This window comes from Rhipicephalus microplus, chromosome X (assembly GCF_043290135.1).
Source record: "Rhipicephalus microplus isolate Deutch F79 chromosome X, USDA_Rmic, whole genome shotgun sequence".
Lineage (NCBI taxonomy): Eukaryota > Metazoa > Arthropoda > Arachnida > Ixodida > Ixodidae > Rhipicephalus > Rhipicephalus microplus.
Genome location: NC_134710.1, coordinates 198,736,344 through 198,755,308, shown reverse-complemented (window position 1 = coordinate 198,755,308; position 18,965 = coordinate 198,736,344). Strand labels below are relative to the sequence as shown.

The 18,965-nt window shown below is 43.1% G+C and overlaps 1 protein-coding gene across 1 annotated transcript in view; it reads right to left on the bottom strand.

Moving 5' to 3' along the window:
* Positions 1-18,965, bottom strand: part of LOC142775925 (neuronal cell adhesion molecule-like) — a 935,753-nt gene that overhangs the window by 384,969 nt on the left and 531,819 nt on the right. Inside the window, exon 3 of the mRNA XM_075878461.1 lies at positions 2,102-2,440. Coding sequence (XP_075734576.1) covers positions 2,102-2,440 — 339 coding nt within the window. The remainder of the gene's footprint in view (positions 1-2,101; positions 2,441-18,965) is intronic.

Sequence of the window (18,965 nt, the reverse complement as noted above, 5' to 3'; positions counted from 1 at the left end):
AAACCTAAACTTTAATGCTCGTAAGTGGGAGATGCCGGTCACTTGCACTGGTCTTTACATACTGGTATGTCATGTATATGCCCCAATATATTACCATCAGGGCAGATACAAGTACGAAGTTAGAGTGGCGCCAGTGTAACGATTAGAACAGTAGCGTCCAACATGGTGCCAAATTGTTAGCTCTGCCAAACATCTGACAGATGGCAGCAGTTTTTCATAAGGTCGATACATTTACGAACTTGATGCGCTAAGGTTGCACTCATTCAAGCTTGGTTGTGCTTAAAAATCATGGTTGAACTCTTAGTTGGTAAGTGTGCAGAACAAATAAATGTCCAAAGTTATGAAACGAACGAATTTTGTGTGGGCAGTTGAAAGTGAACATTTGCTTGACACAGTACCTCAGTGTGCCTCTAATCAGCTTCCATGGATGCATTTCAGTAGTAGCGTAATTGTTGTGAAAGTATTAAAAATACAAGTGTTTACATCCTGTGGAGATTGTTGACAAGCGAAGTTCAAAGGATCGTCCCTGGTGTTCACCACTGGGATTATAACTGAGCCTTCCTTCCGGTGAAGGGTAATCACCAGCGAACCTCTGTAGCAGATGGTAGATAGGTGACACCCAATCAGCATGAAAGGCTCAGAAAGGCTCCAAATTTTCTTGAACGGCACAGCAAGCCTCTCTTTAACGGGACGTTTGCTCCCTTAAAGTTTTCCATTTGAGCAGCTTGTGGCTTCTTGTTACGATCTTCGTCTTATTGCCTCGCTCGCCGCATGCATTGTGTGTTTATGGTACGACATTGACGAGTCTTTTGAGGAGCATGCGTATTATTGCCGATTTTTGTTTTGTTTTGCAACCTTTTAGTGTACCAGCGGTGAGTGGTAGGGTTGGCCAAATTTCTGTGGTGCATACGTTTCTGCGCACAGACAGTTAATCATCTTTAAAACAATGGCAGGTAGTGGTATTTGTCTGATATTTGTCGCACAATACGAGTGAATCAGAGCATCATTTCTTCCTAAGATATACATTATTTACTAATCAACTGAAAACACTTCCAGATAAACCACCACAAAAAATGGGCTTAAACTTATCACTTCCGGTGGTTCTTTCCTTTGGAGCTACCTAGTGGTGTTTTCACCACAGGAACGTTTGCGATGCCTTATGCGATTTCCTACACGACACAAAAAGAATTAAATATTGATGTCATGTAAATTCATCCTATTGTTAAACAATACTTGTCTGCTTCTTTTTAATTTTATTTTTCTCGGTAAAGTCAATGAACCATTTTGAAATTCACGTATTTCTAAACATTAAGGGAACATAAACTTATTCATTTTTATTAAACAAGGCACCGCCCGTTACATAACCGATCACCTGCGGTAGGTTGTGCCAGTTCGATAAGGACCAACCAACCAAGAGCCAAAACTACCTTACAGTCCGTTTAGCCTCGGCATACACAGATTCAATGTGGAAAATGAGAACTACAAAGGTGTCGTACATGGTTACCTGAAATACTGTGCCTGCTCAGAACTGCACCATCCGACGGAGCTATATATGATATCGAAGTTCATTTATCATACACAGCAATATTTCAATTTCTCATACACACTTGAAAATATCGCACACATTAACAGAATATCGCAAGTTCGTCGAAGTCAGGATTCGTTTTTATTAACACTCAGCATGTGTGATTTAAGGTGAAACTGAAAACACCAATTTCCGATTAGCATTTGAACTTTCTTTTAGCACGGCGTTGATCGTCCGAGTCACCACGCTGTTTGCATCCCGTAAAATCACAGCTATCTAAAGGCATTCTTTTACCTAGGCATGCACACAAGGGAAACCGTTCTGAAATAGGCCTGACACGGAAATTTCTTCTTTCGTCAGACAACGTGCCGTGATGATTCAACGATCATTAACTGTTGCTTCAGCATGACACGTGCCTTCAGGCAGCTGTCTTAAAAAAAGTAAAAAGAGAGGTGCCCCCATCGACCCCATTTTAAGCGTCAACGGTATGGTAATCAATCCCGCTGGTAATAAAAGTCAGCAAAATGCATGAAAAGCGAAATGTATCCTACAGAATCCAGGAGAGAAAGAACTCACCGACGATGACTAGACTGACAGACGCGTTGATAGACGTGCCAGAGGGGAACGAGACCAGACAGAAGTAGACGTCTTCATCTTCAGGCTGCACGTGGCCAATCGACAGGCGGTATGGCCGCCGTCCCACGGAGAAGTGCAGCCGGCGTTCCTCACGCGCCCCGCCATGCACCGTGTGCCTAGCCTGCACCAGGGGCACGTTCTCACTGTCCACGCTGTAGATGAGCTGTGAACCCCGGTACCACTGCAGCAGCAGCGGTGGCTCGCTCTCCGCTGCCAGCTCGGTATGGCATGGCAGCCGCGCCGTCTCACCTCGAAGAGCCTGCACTACCTCTGGGGAGTCTGCGAATAACATGAAGTGGAAATCATTTTTCAAGAAACGTACCATTTCTCTTTTTGTAAGCTACAAAACTTATACACGGTTTTCCTTCTTTAAACTATAGAGTGGAGCTAGAAGTCTAGAATGAAAACAACGAAAGAAAAAGAAGAGGCGTGGTATGTACTATCATGGACAAGAAATATAGTGTAGGCAACTGTATTTGCATTCTCTGGTGCACGCTATCCCGAAGCACTAGCGTACTTTGCAAAAATGAATCGTTCTCGCAGCCACCGGTTATCGTGCTCGCAGCTATTGCGGAAAGCTGGGAAATTATTTGCAGAACAGGGATTTCGCGAGGGGAGTGGGTGGACTACGCGGCTGCGTTTTTAAGTTGCATCAGTATAAACCGAGTAGTAAAATGTTCGGACTCAGCAGTGAGGAATTTGAGCCGACCCAGATGTGAGCAAACATGCAATCTCGCTTGTAGCTGCACAGAACCCGAACGTACGCATATACGTGTGGCGTCAAGGGCTCCCGTGAACTTGAGCTAGACAAAGTCATCAAACCGGCCAAGCGTAGAACACACAAAGCTCACATAATTTGTCATCCGGCATTAGGCAGATGGCCTCGGTGAATCATTCGCTGCAGCACGGCCACTGGAACATTTCCGCATAACGTTTCGAGAGAACAAGCCAGAGTTGGAACTTACTGTAAAACTTCAGTCAACGTTGAACCTGTCGCAGCCGGGTTTCCTTTCTCGAACAAAAACATTAGAATCAAAGCTAGAAATACTTGTGTGTACTCTCTGTTCCTTTGCTACAGACAATGAAATCTGCACATTCGTGTATGTTAAACAGGATCAATCATAAACTAAAAAGCGGCTCCTATACATGTATGCGTGCCGATAAAACTTGCACTTCGTAGGTGCGCCATCTAGTATATTATCGAAGTTTGTAAAACTGTCAGTTTAGTAGAATTAACTACTGAAAATGTGAACTTGAATCAATGATGCCGCTTGACTCACTAGTGTTTTTTTTTTATATACTTGGAGAAACTTACATACACCTTCGTTGCCTTAGACATATGTGCGCTACGTTGAGGCGTTTTTCGTGGCTGACCACACGAGATGTAACAAAAAAATTTGTACTGTTTAAATGCCCTGTCCGGTTTCTTTACTGGAATTCGAGATGTTCGAAAATTTCAACAGTAGTCAAATTAAAACGTTGCTTAAGAGACGGAAAGGTTGCTTTAGTTCAGTTGCGAATGGCGTCAAAATGTTCAAAAATCATTTTTATTTGAAGTGTAGTAATTGCAATACGAGGGGAAAACGATTTGAGGTTGACCAGCAAAGAACTCGCCGCTCAGAACCAGAAGTTTTTTATTATGCATGCAGAACTTTGTGTTACGTGTGTATTATGCATGCCAGTGAACTAAAGCAGCAGTCGTTCCCCATCCACATACTTTATTACTTGCTGTATTACCTCTTTCATTATCGTGTTCTATTGTTATGTTTCCAAACGAGGGTGTGATCATTGACTACTTCGCCCTGTTTGTTAAATCATGTGTAGCTCCATCTATTGCCGACTAGCATTCCAATCATCTCCTTTTTATGAATGTTTCTGTCAATATCATATACTTTTATCTATACACCTGTAAGGGAGGCCCTATTACCAACCTCATCTTTTTTTTTTTCTCAACACTACAGTAAACTTGTTCAATATGAACTGGTGACGTGTTTACCCTTCTCTATAGAACGCTGTTGAATGTTGATTATAATGTAATGATAGCCACGGTTACGTAGCTTGTGATCTTTACGAGCTTGTAACTTACCTATAAATGACTGCGTGCTGCCAGAACCAGTTATTATACCCTAAAAAATCATCGCTTTGACATGAAGAAAGGAGAACTTATCGCGGGATCCGCATCTATTTTAAACTGAACCTTACGAATCCCACCGATAATAAAGCCATAGAAATGCGCTGGGCCATTATAGAGCAAATATTCACATTTCATCATGCAGTATTGCGTGATAAAGGCCTGGCGTTGCTTAGGGTCGGCGTTAAACCACAACCAGCATCGCAGAGTTTAAAAATTCCAAGCAACATATCTTCATAATGCTAGAGGTTTTTTATACTTAGTCAAACAATTTCTGATCTTACGAAAGACTCGGAAACTCTGTTCATGATATGGTCGCTGACTAAAATACGTGAGGGAAGCGAAGATACAAATTGAGGGAAAAAAGAAATACATCGACCTAATTCGTAGGTGACGTGCTCGCATTCGTTGCTTCATCATCCGCAAAACATTAGCGAAAAGGAATTTTGTAATACCAGCAGCTCGAATGGCGTTTTAAATTTTGGGCGCATATCTCTTTCCTGGTCGTCCATCTCCATCATTTTAGGTTTTCTACTCTGGTCTGTGTTCAACAAAACCAAAAAGCACTTTGTACTCTCTTCTCTGAGAAAACCATATCTTCATTCAATAGAGCGTGATCATTTCTTTTAGGTGAAAGCATCAATCGCGCGTCACAACGTCCGTTTTCAAATGTGTTTCTAAGGGCGATTGTTGGCGTTGCAGCTGAAAATACTTCTTTATCGGTCCATCACCATATGTCTTTTGTGTCACTCTATTAAAATAGTGTTGAATAAAATAGTGTTGGTGACGAACAACGTTTTTCTATTGATTTTCTTCGCTCATGGCATCGATTGTTTGTAGAAGTGCGGATAACTCACCACGTTTGTACTTTTTAGCCAGCATACTGCCATTCTGAAGGCACAGAAAAAGCAATGCTGACGCAGCTCGAACACGTAAAAAACAAAGTCCGCGCCGTCAGGAGCTCATACTGAAAGTAAATTTAGGCAGATGTTCCCACCGCCGTAATATCTGCTATAAATAAGCTCGCCCGACATAACCTATTGTAGTTATTTGATCAAAATTCATCAAACTAGAGACTGTTTGATGCTTCTTCTCTGCAGAGGTTTCAATGAATGCAGATGTTTCTTGTGTTGAGTGTATATAGAAAAGCGCGATGACACAGGCAGGGCTCCCACCACGTGTAATATAAAGTGAAATAGCATGCGCAAAAGCGCGTGATTGCAACATAGAGTCCAAGCTTTCATTCTCTCATCTTCCTCAAGACTGTAGGCTGAATCAAGCAGACGCGGATGGTGGCAATAAACTCACAGTTCTGATCACAATGCTCGGAAAAATAACAAACATTCCGAAAATATTTAGAAGCTTCATTATTCACTCTATGCGAAAATCTTTCAAATAAACAAGTTTCTCTGTGGCCAACTGGGTAAGCTTGATCAATTGACTTGGGCTCAGTTTTGAAAATATATAGCTTACGAAATTTAGCATACAGCAGTGCTGGCGTAACCTGGATAGCCTTGGCAAAACTTCGTTTGGACAAAATGCGCAATGTGACAGGGAGCTATCAGACCTGTCAGATCCGGAAGCCTCGTTCAGTGTTTTTCTCTAAAAGGAAGCTTGCGATGAGAAAGATGCAGATTTAGAGGCAGATTGAAATACTGAAACTATAACCGATGGCAAAATATGCCCAGGAGAGTAGCAAGATTGTGTCTCAATCAGCAATAAGCTGTGCCAAACAAAGTGCTCAACAACACAGACCTCAGGTGCAGCTTTGTCACGTCTTGGGCTTTAAGACCACAGTGCAAATAAAAATGAAATATTTTTAAAGTAGCAAACCTGTTTGGGCTAGCCAAAATTTTTGCATGTGGTCTGTCTGAAAACTATCACAAACAGGTATCTGCCACACAAGCTGGATGAATCCCACTAGTCACCAATGACCCACGTAAAATGAAGAAGGAAACGGTTGATTCAGTCAAATTGCTGCGAAGTGACGGCAACGAGGTGAAGAACCCAAGTACGCCACGTTAAAAAGAGGCTTGTGAGAAGACACCGAGGCTATAGTAGGCCAACGCCAACGAAGACGTGTCTGTATAGGTCATTTAGAGGAGCAGACGCTTAATGTCGGCACAAGTTTGCCTCTGGAGGTTTGACATCCACATCATATCTGTGACTGCTGGTGGTTAAAATCAGAGATCGCTGCGCTGAGATTTTATGTATAAATAACGTAGCATCACCTAGCTAAAGCTTAGCACCAACCTAGGTGCAACCTAAAAGCGGCCTGCACCACCTCAATAAGGTGAATAAACAACCTAGCAGCAGTCACCAGATTAGTCTTTAGAATCGTGCCGTTTTATTGTTTCAAGCCTTGTGTAGAGCATCATCAATTTTTGTTTTTTTATTGAGATAAGCAACTGAATGACTGTTACGCGTTCGTTTATCTTGATGTTTTTAAGATTATAAATTGTTATTCACATTTTGCCCAGATCTCTTTTGTGGCTGAATTATTTTGTGTTGTAAGAGAATATTCAGCTTATATAACTTTCACTTAACTGAACTCTTTGCTTGTTCCTCTTGAAGTTCACCTAAGCTGGAAACATAGTGCGCATATTTAACACATGTAGGCTGAGAGTAATGTGCTCTGTCCTTTCAACTTACTTGTCATAAACAATACATAGGCTGAACAGCTGCGACAAATTCACGCCTAAAGAAGCTAGGAAAATGACCACATGGCATGTGCTGGTAGTGTGAGCAGCGTGTTTGAACTAAATATTGCTAACTTGAAAAAAGTAATAATAACAGCGTGAACAGAGTTACAAACACCAAAAAATACAAGTTTAAGTTACTTTGGAAGGAATGACTTCCTTATAGATACCTATTTGCTGCCATTTGCAGGCCCGTAGAGAGTACGGCGTTCAACAAAGATTAATCCCTCTCCGAATGGATACAACTATTTCTTTCCTGTCGGCAAGGCAAACGGAAGCGGCTCATATTCATCTCTTCGGAGCTTTCCTTGATCAATCTTGTGGAAGAGTTTTGTATGTATAGGTGTCATAGTGTCATTACATTACACCTCACATGAAATTGCAAAAACTTCGATTTTCCGCACTCAATACCTTAACATCTTAATTTAAGAATGCTCTGTGAATAAGTTTTCTCCCAGTAGCCATACTTTCGAGGTGATGAATGAAGAAGGGTACTCAATTATCAAAAAAATATGACCCATTAATGGATCACCACAAGTTCAATGCAAATAAACTGGCCAAGCACTTTGCATTCAAATGCGAACAGCTGGTGTGCCTACTGATGTTCATACTTGATCTGACCAAACGACCTCCGCGTATTTATCGGTATTGAGAAACATCGCGGTTGACTCAAACGAGAACCAGTAATGTAAGCAATTTTGTTATGCTCTAAGCAAGAACAACTCGGTTCTTAATCCGTAAACAGAGGTTGTGTGCCGATGTTTCGGGATGTGGAATTGTCGTCTTAAAGGCTAGAAGACAAGTCCACTTGTCACTTATTGTTAACAGCCCCGCTGCGGTGGTCTAATGGCCAAGATACTCATCTGCTGATCTGCAGGTCGTGGGATTGAATCCCGGCTGCGGCAGCTGCATTTTCGACGAAGCCGAAAATGCTACACATTTGGGTGCACGTTAAGGAAACTAAGGTTGTCAAAAGTTCCGGAGCCCTCCACCACAGTGTCGCCCCGCCACGGTGGCCTAGTGGCTAAGGTACTCGGCTGCTGACCCACAGATCGCAGGATTGAATCCCAGTTGCGGCAGCTGCATTTTCTATGGAGGTGAAAATGCTGTAGGCCCGTGTGCTCAGATTTGGGTGCACTTTAAAAGGCTCCAGGTGGTCGAAATTTGCCGAAGCCTCCACTACAGCGTCTCTCATAATTATTTGGTGATTTTCGGACATTAAATACCAATTATCAATTAATAAACTTAAGGTTAAAAGCGCAATCAAAAACAGAGCAATGGAGAGGACACACACGGGACAAGCACTGCGGTGCAGACACCTAAACGTGCCGATACCTAAAGGGGCAGATACCTAAACGAACGCTTACAAGAACACGCAAGTAACGTCCTTAATGGAAAAGATGGCTGCCAGACATCACACCTGAGCACGTGGGAGTCCACTTTGCAGTTCGAAATCACCACAGTTTTGAGAAAGTTTAACAAAGAGCAGACGCACATAATTGGTGAGGCTGCTCACATGGCGCGTGAATGTGCGTGCCTGCACGCGACACATCAGTTGCACTGCCATACAGAGATCACTGCTTTTTCGGAAGTGAGAGTCATCGCAGCAGGCTGCAGTGAAGGATGTTGTTGGTAGTTCTCTGTCTTTGCATCATTTTTTTGTTTTCATTTTTCTCTCGCTGTTTCTTTTTCAACTCTTCGCCCAGCTTTTTTATGAGCTTTTTTGTCACTATACTTTCTGTTCGAAGGCAGCACTTGGTCCCATGTGTTTCCTGTCTATGACCGTGTTTTTTTTTGTACTGTTATTCCAAGAGTTCACAACCAACTAGCCAAGTCTACTACTTTATTAAGCTCCACTTCTTAAAGCACTGGCTCGAGCGAACAACTTTTGTTACTGGATATTTTCCTTGCAATCTTTTATCTTCTTCTTGATGACGTTTTCAGTTGCTTATGCATTTTAAGTCGTGGAAAAGTGTTAGCGTTAGTACATTCGTCTCATTTCATAATTATTTAGGGCGCTTCACACCGGTGCTTAGTGGTCATTAAGAACACCGAGCAACTAGCGAAGACGTGGTGCAGTGAACCCTGTCTTCTCCTATTCTTTGGTCGCCCCGCCGCGGTGGTTTAGTGGCTAAGTTACTCGGGTGCTGACTCTCAGTTTGCAGAATCGAATCGTGACTGCGTCGACTGCATTTCGGATGCAGACAGAAATGTTGTTAACCTGTGTGCTCAGACTTTGGTGCACGTTAAAGAGCTCCAGGTGGTCGAAACTTCCGTAGCCCTCTACTACGGCGTCTCTTATAATTATATGGTGGTTTGGGCACGTTGAACCTCACATATCAATAAATCTTATTCTTCGGTCGTCTTTGTTACAAATGGCAATTTTGTATAAAGGCACAAAATTTGGCACGGTGTCTGGTTGCACCATTTTTAGCTTTGCTGTAGCATAATTCTCAGCCGAACATGGATATGGGGTGATAGCAGCACTATCGCGTCATTTCCCCTAGTGGTCAACTGATAGTGGCAGTGTATAGAGCCTGTGCTGAATTGATAAGATAGAAACATTTACCCCTGCATCACACGGAACTTTAACTACAAAGGTAAAAAGTGGACCATTAATTTACTTTTGTTAAATGGTATACTGGTCCACATGAAAATAGTGGATGGAGAAGTACCGGAGATATTTTCTCTAATGCACTGCTTGCTACTTGTCTCTCTTGCGCAGCAGACTTCTAGTGTCTGTTGGGGAAACGTTTGTTTACGTGTACGTGCCTTGGCGTCAGGAGCCGAGTCTCAATCAGTGGCTCCAAGACACCATTTCGTAATGATCTCCGAGTGTTCTCATTGTCAGTGACGTGCATCCAATCTATATTGTCATGCTTGCGGCTGCACGGGAGCTTTGGGCGCACCAATTATAGGCGGCAGCAGGTACACGCCAGGGTTCCGTTTACTCGCAATAAGCAACATTGTGCCGATTGGTGGCTGCGTCTTGTCCTGGTCGGCACGAAGTGTTCACCCCTATTTCTTGCATCTCTGCCGTCATTTTAGGTTTGCAATTGGCATTTGTCATTCAGGCGCTTTCTAATTCTGTAGATTAGTTAGTAATGTTCATTTACTTAATATTTATTTACAACAACCATAACAACAATATTATTATTATAAATGACAGGTCCCGCGTACAGTGGGAATCTATGACATGCGAAGCACAATTGAGGAATGTTGACATGCCACTTAATAATCAGCACAACGTAACAATGCGCATATAAATTATGCCGTACAGGACTTCTATTTTATGATTCTCATGTTTTGACGTGTGTTTTACCTTCATCATCTATTTACGTCAACTGATACGAACTTTGGGGTATAGGGCACTAGCGAAACGAACGCGAGAGTGCTGTGAGGGTAGCGTGTAGTCATGTTCTACATGACACGCATATCATTTTTATCATGTTTGCACATGTATTTTGCATTCGTCGTCCAATAACGTGGCATAATACCAAATTTGGTATATGTGGAGCTAGCGAAACGGCCGTGAGCACGCTATGAGCGTAGCATGGAGTCATGATTTACATAACACGTATGTCGTGGTTATCGTGTTTGGACGTGTCTGTTACCTTCGTAGTCCATTCACGTCATGTAATACCGACTTTGGTATATGTGAAGCTAGAGAAACGGCCGTGAGCGCGTTATGAGCGTAGCATGTAGTCATCTTTACATGACACAGATTCCAAGATTATGATGTTTGCACATGTCAATTACCTTCACCGCCTACTAACGTCACGCAAAACCAAATTCGGTAAATGTGAAGCTAGGGAAACCGCCACGAGCACGTCATGAGCGTGGCATGTAGTCATGTTTTACATGACACGCATGTCATAATTATCATGTATGGACGTGTGATTTACCTTCGTCGCCAATTCGCGTCCTGTAATACCAAATTTGGTACATTTGAAGTTAGCAAAATGGCCGCGAGCGTATCATAGGCGTGCCACGTAGTCATGTTTTGCATGACATTGGATGTCACAACTTCCACGTCAGGGTCTGTCACTTTTGTTCGCAGTGCAGTTCACATGTCACGTGAACGGAACCACCGCGAGAGCAGCAAGTTGATGAAATGTAAACAATGACATTCATGACATACGTGTTATGATGATAGTCACTTATGCTCGTCATCCAGTCATGGTATGCCATACCAATTTTGGTATCCATACCAAGATTGAAGCGGCCAGGAGATATAAAAGTCGTAGGCGGCTAGATACGCTCAAGTCACTAAATTTCGCTACGAAATTCTTCGCATTGAACTGTATTATTATTATTATTATTATTATTATTATTATTATTATTATTATTATTATTATTATTATTATTATTAACAGGAGAAGTACCGCATCCAGAGTTTTGACCGGTGGTAATTGCTGCTGTATAATACAGGCAAGAACAGCTTTTAAAACACTCTTTGTAGACATATTGGATTGACAGCCGTTGTGACCACCAGCTGAGGACCAGGGACAAGCAAAGCAAAGTTGATTTTTTTTCTTTTTTAACACTGCCTAGAGTATGTATTCCAGCCGTTTTGTCGCTCTGTCTGCGCTTGTAGCTTTTAGAAGGAATATAAATTAGAAGAATTGTTGGGGTTTACCCTCCTAAAACTACCATGTAGTTATGAGAGACGCCGTAGTGGAAGACTTTAGGGCTCCAGCAATTGGCGACCACCTGGGGTTGTTTAACGTTCACATAAATCTCAGCACACGAGCTTCAAGTATTATGGCCTCCACCTAAAATGCTACCGCCGCGGCCGGCATGTGATCCCACAACCTGCAGGAATATAAATGCTGTATGCATACAAATTTTGGGGGCATGATAATTTATTTGTGCTCGTTATCACAGGGGACGGGCACCATGTCTCGAAGGAATTTCTTTCCACAGATTCTAGCATCCGCTTTATAAGGCGTGTGTGTGATCACACCGTCAATGAAATTTCTCGATATATCTCATCACCATTGCTGCATCCTAGATCCACCTCCATGTGCTTGCTTGCAGTAGTCGTGAACGGTAAGCTTAAACCAATAAAAAGTACAACTGATTACAAAAAGAAAACGAAACAGCTTCATGCGTTGCTGTCTGCCCGCTCCGCTTATGTTCCAAAGCTCAGTGGTCCACAAGCACTCAGAGCAGCCGAGACGCTTCACTAACAGCGTGATATGTCTTCAGACAGGCACACTAAAGTAGTGGGCTCCAGGAGCAACACAAAAAGTAACAGTCATCACTGGTTGTTATGCCAGTCACACTCGCGTGTACCCTTGCACACGTTTCCTTTTTTCAGTTTCCTCTTTCACCCATGGCTCCGCTGTGGTGGTCTAGTAAATGGTGGCTTTGGGACGTTAAACCCCACATATCAATCAATCAAATCTTTCACCCATGAGCCGAGGTGAAGCTCCAATAACACAACCCAGATAACACCAGTGCGAAATTACTGAAAAATAACTAGCGCACGCTGAAATCAGCGCAGTTATTCGACAGTTGTTCAAGGTTGATTAAATTTAGTGCGCTCAAAGTGGCGCTTGGTTGCGTGAAATGTCGTTGGGTGCTAAAACAGGTTCCTCTGCATGCAGAAAGAAATCTTTTTGTAAAAGACTCCTAGGATTATTTCAGACGCGAGTTGCACACAACTAAAACAGACGAGTTTGGTGTCTCTGACTGTCTCCACGCTGCACACTTCTTTTCTTGGCAGAGACATCCCACTCGTTCAGTAGAGCGGTCAGTGTGACGCTGCGGCGTCTACGGTGTGGCGCATCCAATTACATGCCGCGACGTTCACAAATCCGAGTGAAATTGAAGAATAAGTAATCGCGAGTGCCGGAATTCACGCCTGCCTCGAGCAAACGTACAGAACAAATAACACTTTTCGGTGAGGTTCGATGGGGTAACAGGAGTTGCTGATTATATCGTTCGGTGCAACTCAGGCGCTAAGTAATAGTTCAGGGCGTGAACGAAATGCATTGAACAGACAAAAAAATCTTTCTGCTTATCGCGAGTACTGTATATACAACAGTTTCCGGCTCAATAAAAAGTGAGCCAATGGAATTAACCAAGAATCAGAGCCCTGAAGTGAGAATTGAAATTGATTGTGGAGTTAAGGTAAAGTACTAGAAACACTCAGGTCACGTTTGTTATGTCTTTCTTCTATGTTCCAGTTTGCAGTGAAAGCAACTCACTGCTACCTTTGGCAGTTTCTTGGCTTGGACACAAGATGCTGCTACAATACATTATGAGAAGATGAAAATGGAGGTATTTGCAACTAAATAAATTTATATAATAATTAAATAGTGAGCGCCGGAAGCATGCCTCATTTTTTCGTAGACGTGAGCACTTTGATGGCCTGGTTCATGGCAGCCCATGGAAGTCCTGCATATTCCTTCGCGCTTCTAATCCGGAACGAATTTTCTAGTACTCATCGAGCATTGTATGAGCCAAAAGATATTTGAATGAAGAAATACAATGCTGACAAAGCAACTAACGGAGCTTTGGAAGCAATCTGTGAAACATTTTGTGCGATTTGTGCAGTCCCTTCACATATTGAAAGATAACCTTGCTTTTTCAAAATTATTTTATGCTACCACTGGGTGTCACCTAAATGCACGTAAAATTAGGCAGCAGGCAATAGCGTGCTAAAATTACAGGCTACGTAATGAGGTACGTGGTGGTCCAGTGGTGTTGAGATAGATATCAGCCCAGTAGAGTTTGTTTTTAGTGGGTGACCATGTCTAATCATGACAACGCTTGACACCCGGCCTCGTCACACCTGAGAATCAAAAGCACGAGCTCGTACTGAGCTACGTAACACGGCTAGGTATTGGGTCGTCGCCCATTGTCCCTAGCTTGATAAAGTTAGCATGCTCTATTTCTATCTTCATGCTCTTATTGACGTCGATTCATATCTGCTTTCTGTTTACAAAAATGTTTGGTATTACACAGTACTCAAGAATTGACCTCGGCAAATATCAACATTGCTTGTTTAAAACCTGTAAATACTGTTTTATTCCTGGCCTCCTGTCATGATTGCATGACTGTGACATATTTAAAGCGTGCACGAAACTTTGTGATCACAGCCAGCAATGAATCGTATGCTGTGGTCACTGAATTCCCAGGTAGGCTACCATGCTATTACAAACAGAGCGAATCTACGAGCCCTTAACCATAAATCGAGAAAAGAGATAATAAATTGAGAAAAGAGCAGGGTGGTCCACCAGAATTGTAGCATCCGGATTGCTAACCTGCAATAAGAGGGGGGCAAGAATACCATGCAAGAAGTTCAATGAGGCCTTGATTTATTTTCTGTGCGAAGACAGACCGTATATATCGACTTTCGGGCACTGACTGTTCTGACAAGGGTATGTCGTCAATGCGGGTATAACGCAGCAGATAGCTGCAGTTAGTGCGTGCTGTAGCAAGGGTAGTGACATAGCATTTGCTCTGTCGTTTCATTGCTGCCACAATGATCGCAAGCCCCACTGTCTGCCATGCCAATTCGAAGGCAAAAAATTTGATAAAAGCGACGCCAAGCCACAGTCAGCGAAGCAACGTTGTCTAAAGTCGAGAAAGTCCGGACGGAGGCCGAAGTCGACGAAATGGGTCTAGGCTATGCAGTCGTATATGCCGTAAACTTGCTGTATTTCACAGGAATTTTACATTTTCATTAGAAATCTGTCCTATTATCATGAAAGAATCACTCCTTGAAAATGGAATAGATTCTTCTACGCCGTCTTTGTAGGACGATGGAGCTGCTGCGTCGGCCTGTTCATTGTTCAATATGACGCAGTGACTAGGAAGCCAATGAAATATGGTTTCCTGTCCTTCGACGAAGAGGTGGTGAAGCAGCTCTCTAATTTCTAGCACTAGTTCTTCTTGAGATCTCTGGCATAAGGCAAATACCCACCAATGTAGTGCTGCCTTGGAGTCTATGAAGACGCTTGATTTCTTGGATTGTTGATATTGAAGGACTTTAAGCGCGCTAAATAGATGAGCAAGTTCCGCAGCTGTCGATATTGTCTGGTGGGATAGCCGAATCTTCATGGTGGTCGCTGTTGCAGGAAAGATCACCGACTCTGCAAACCCAACCTTAGGTTAAGCACCAGTATACAGATGGTTATGCTCACTGTACTTGTCATACAACATGAGACGAGAAAGCTGCTGTAGCACTGGAGAAGAGAGCCGGGCTTTTGATCGTACACTTTGAACCGTGAGTTAAAGGTGTGGTTGAGTCATACAGCATGGGGGAGTTGGAATTCTGGCTTCAGATGTATATCCCGCATCAATATGCGTGTACGATTGGACAAGACTGTCTGTACAAATGAGGCAGGACGTCGGTACTCTGGCAGTGAGGCTGAATAATGGGCAGGGGTGTGAAGAAGAGGCCTCACGTGTGCTGTTAGTGGTTTCATTACGATATGCATCGATATGCATCTTAACCGGGTTAGAAAAAAAATACAGAGTGCAAACAGCACTGATGTCCACGAGATAAGTAGCTTCTTGCATGCTACCATCACTGGGAATGAAAGGAAATCGAAAAATAACAGTGACCACCTAGCCTCAAAGACGAAACCTGCATATTCATTACAACGCCGTGGATGACTCCACAAAACGAGGTTGTAATTTGTAGGTCCCTACATAAGATGGTCGTAGCCAGGCAATGGCACACCTGGCCTGTGCCTCCCCCCTAAAGTTTTTTTTTTGCCATGGCGCACAGAGAAAAATGACCATTTGAAGGGGTGCTCCCTCCCGTATAAAAATAGCCCCCCCCCCCCCAAAAAAAAAAACTGTCTACACCCTGGTATACATGTTGCAGTATATGTTCATGTAGTGAAGGCTTAAAGGATTTTCAAGAATTCGCGGAACACTATTCGTGACGAACTTTATAATGGCGTCTAGCGCTCACTAAGCAAGTATTACAATTACCCCAGCACTTGCACAAGTCTCACTAATTATATTTCTTAAGGTCAATCAGTAACGCATTTAATTTTATAAATTAACTTCATATTTATATTTCTTATTGAGTAACTTTCGCTATTACCTTTTACTGATAATTCACCACTCACTCAATTTGCTATAGTTTTAAGCATAGATATGCAGAGTACTGTTTTCACTGAAGCACCCATTACGCATCCGTAAGCAAATTTATGGACGTATGTCGTGGCTTGTTGGTATGGATTCATAGTTGAAAATTCGCGGAAAAAACAGCCATAAACAAAAGATAGATAAGAGGGGTTCAATGTCCCGAAACCACCATATGATTATGAGAGACGCCGTAGTGAAGGGCCCCGAGAATTTGGACCTCCTGGGGTTATTTAACTTGCGCTCAAATCTGAGCAAAGGGGCCTACAGTATTTTCGCCTCCATCGAAAATGCAGCCGCCGCAGCCGGAATTTGATCTCGTGACCTGCGGGAGAGCAGCTGAGTACCTTAGCCACTAAACCACCATGGCGGGGCCGGCCACACACACAAAAAAAAGACGAGACAACACAGGACTAAGCGCTAGCATCCGAAATTTGGGTTATACTGCTTTATCTACTTACAAGATAGCGTTATATAACTGCATCTTTTGAATTAAAGAAAGATTCTGTTATTAGTAGCGTACCATCTTGTGCTTTATTGCCTTTTTATGGCTGTTTTTTGCGCATTTTCGAGTAAGAACAAATGCGCAGGTGGCCATTGCGTCGATTCTGTGGCTCTTCGACTGACAGAGAACCTGTATCGGGGTTTTGTTCGAAACCCCAAGAGTCGGCATGGCTCTGTGGTAGAATGCTTCACTGCCGCACAGGATGCGTGGATTTGATTCCGGCTTGAGCCGTCGTTCTTGTATCTCATGCGCGAGCTTTCGTTGTGTTTGTAACGAACTCTGCATTTTCAAGGCCAGTGTCTGATGAAGCGCTCAAGGCTCTCGCCTTTAAAAATTTACGTGAGTAAATCACGCGAGCAGTGAAAAACAATAACGCTTATCACTGGACGGCCTCGAACACTGGCTGTCGCAACGCTGGCGTGAGCGACAGCGCAAACAAGTGAACAAGCGCACGGCATCACCTCTTGCTTTAACGCTTCTCCGAAAATATAACGCAACTTCTGGCGTTAGGTGTCGGGAAACAGTGCACCTGAAGCAAATAGATACATTGGCTCACTTAGCCTTTGCATCTACTGTAGGTTATTTCCAAGACAGGGCACGTGGGTTGCATTTTTGCTTAGCTGGTACAGCCGTCAATTCGCAATGTAATGATTCGGCCGATTCCGGTCCGGCTGATTAGGGGAGATGCACTCTTTATGCTTAACCTTCCATCTGTCTCTCAACTCTTCTTCCGATATCTATCACTCACGCATTTCCCTTCTCCCCCTACGCTAGCGCGTAGTCGCCGCCCATCAACCCCACAAACAAGATCGTCGCACGCCTTTCCTCAATTTCCAAGCTCACCTTGCCTAGAGATCCATCGCATCTTATGACAGTTATCGTACTGAAATTAGAACAAATGACTAGAAATCAACATAAAATCTTGAGGTACTCTTTTCATATATCATGATGGCTCGTTTAGACAACTTAGACATCCAGTTGGACAGGCAGCTGCTTTTACAAATGACAGTCAAAAGATGGCATGCCGCATACAGCTACTCTTTTGCCACGAATACCCTACTATCTACGAAAAGATCACAAAAAAAGAGAGCAAGTAGCGCCACGCTAAAGGTGTGATCATAAAGAAAGTATTATGAATGTAACATGTCACCACCAAGGTAATAAGTTCGGAGTAATACAATTGTTGTTCATAACCACGTGTCTTCATAATAAGGGTCATCGAACAAAAGGTAATACCCACGGAATAGCGCTTGTAAAATGCGATAATCTCAGAGTGCAATTGTTTGCGTAGCTTCAGACAGATGGCTGTATTTCTCAAAGTGCATGATTGCACGTCAGTGGGACGTCGGCATTAGGAAGCTGCTACAGATGCAAACACAGCGTGAGACGATGCTTATTTGTGGCACATTGTTGATAAGTAAAGCAAATTAGCCAGTGTCCTATAAATGAGTGGAGCTTTGAGGGCATCCATTTTGGTCTGACGGTCTCGAAAGGTATGACACGAAGTGTGTCACCTGACCGTGCTCATATTTTTTGGCTCAGTGGTGTCTATGCTATGTGAGCTGCTTGAAAAAAATCTGCAGATCCCACGTACTTGGAAATCCACGTTATGCGAAGCATGCGGAGGAAAGGTGAGCATGTTGCAATTTTTTATTGAGCGACAGGACATCAAGTGGCACAAAATATATGTACAAATGTTGCACTCCAAGATTTTTGTTGAAGAGTTGCAGATGGTAATATAACCAGTTGTTTGATTGATGTGTAGGTATTAACGTCCCAAAATGACCATATGATTATGACAGACGCCGCGGTGAAGGGCTCCGAAAATTTCAACCAACTGGGGTTCTTTAAAGTGCACCCAAGGGCCTTCATATAACCAGTCATTTGCACTTGCACAACTACGTCAACTAGAACATGCGGATTAGCAACACCAGAGGTTGATATGGACCGGTGATGCTCCCGAAGATGCTGGCCATGCACACTGCTTCATAAATTACTTCAGCGCAGGTTAACCAGCATGTTAACTCGGCCGCAGCACGTTAACCTGTTAATCAGCACGTTAACCTGGCCTAACGGCTGTATTAAAGTAGTACATCTGTAGTGTTTATAAAAGTGGGTAGGCAGCACTACAACCACTATTAACATTTCACGAAGATTAACGTGTATTTGAAAAGTAGTTCCGAGAGCTGGCGTAGCTCTGTGGTAATGTGTTTCATTGGCACCCAGAATGCTCGGGTTCGATTTCAACTGGGACTCGTCGGATCGACGCTACCAACGTTGGGTAAATCTTATCACTCGCGCTTTGAATTGCCTATGCGTGTTCTCGTCGTTCCTGGGTAGCTACTAAACGTTTATAAA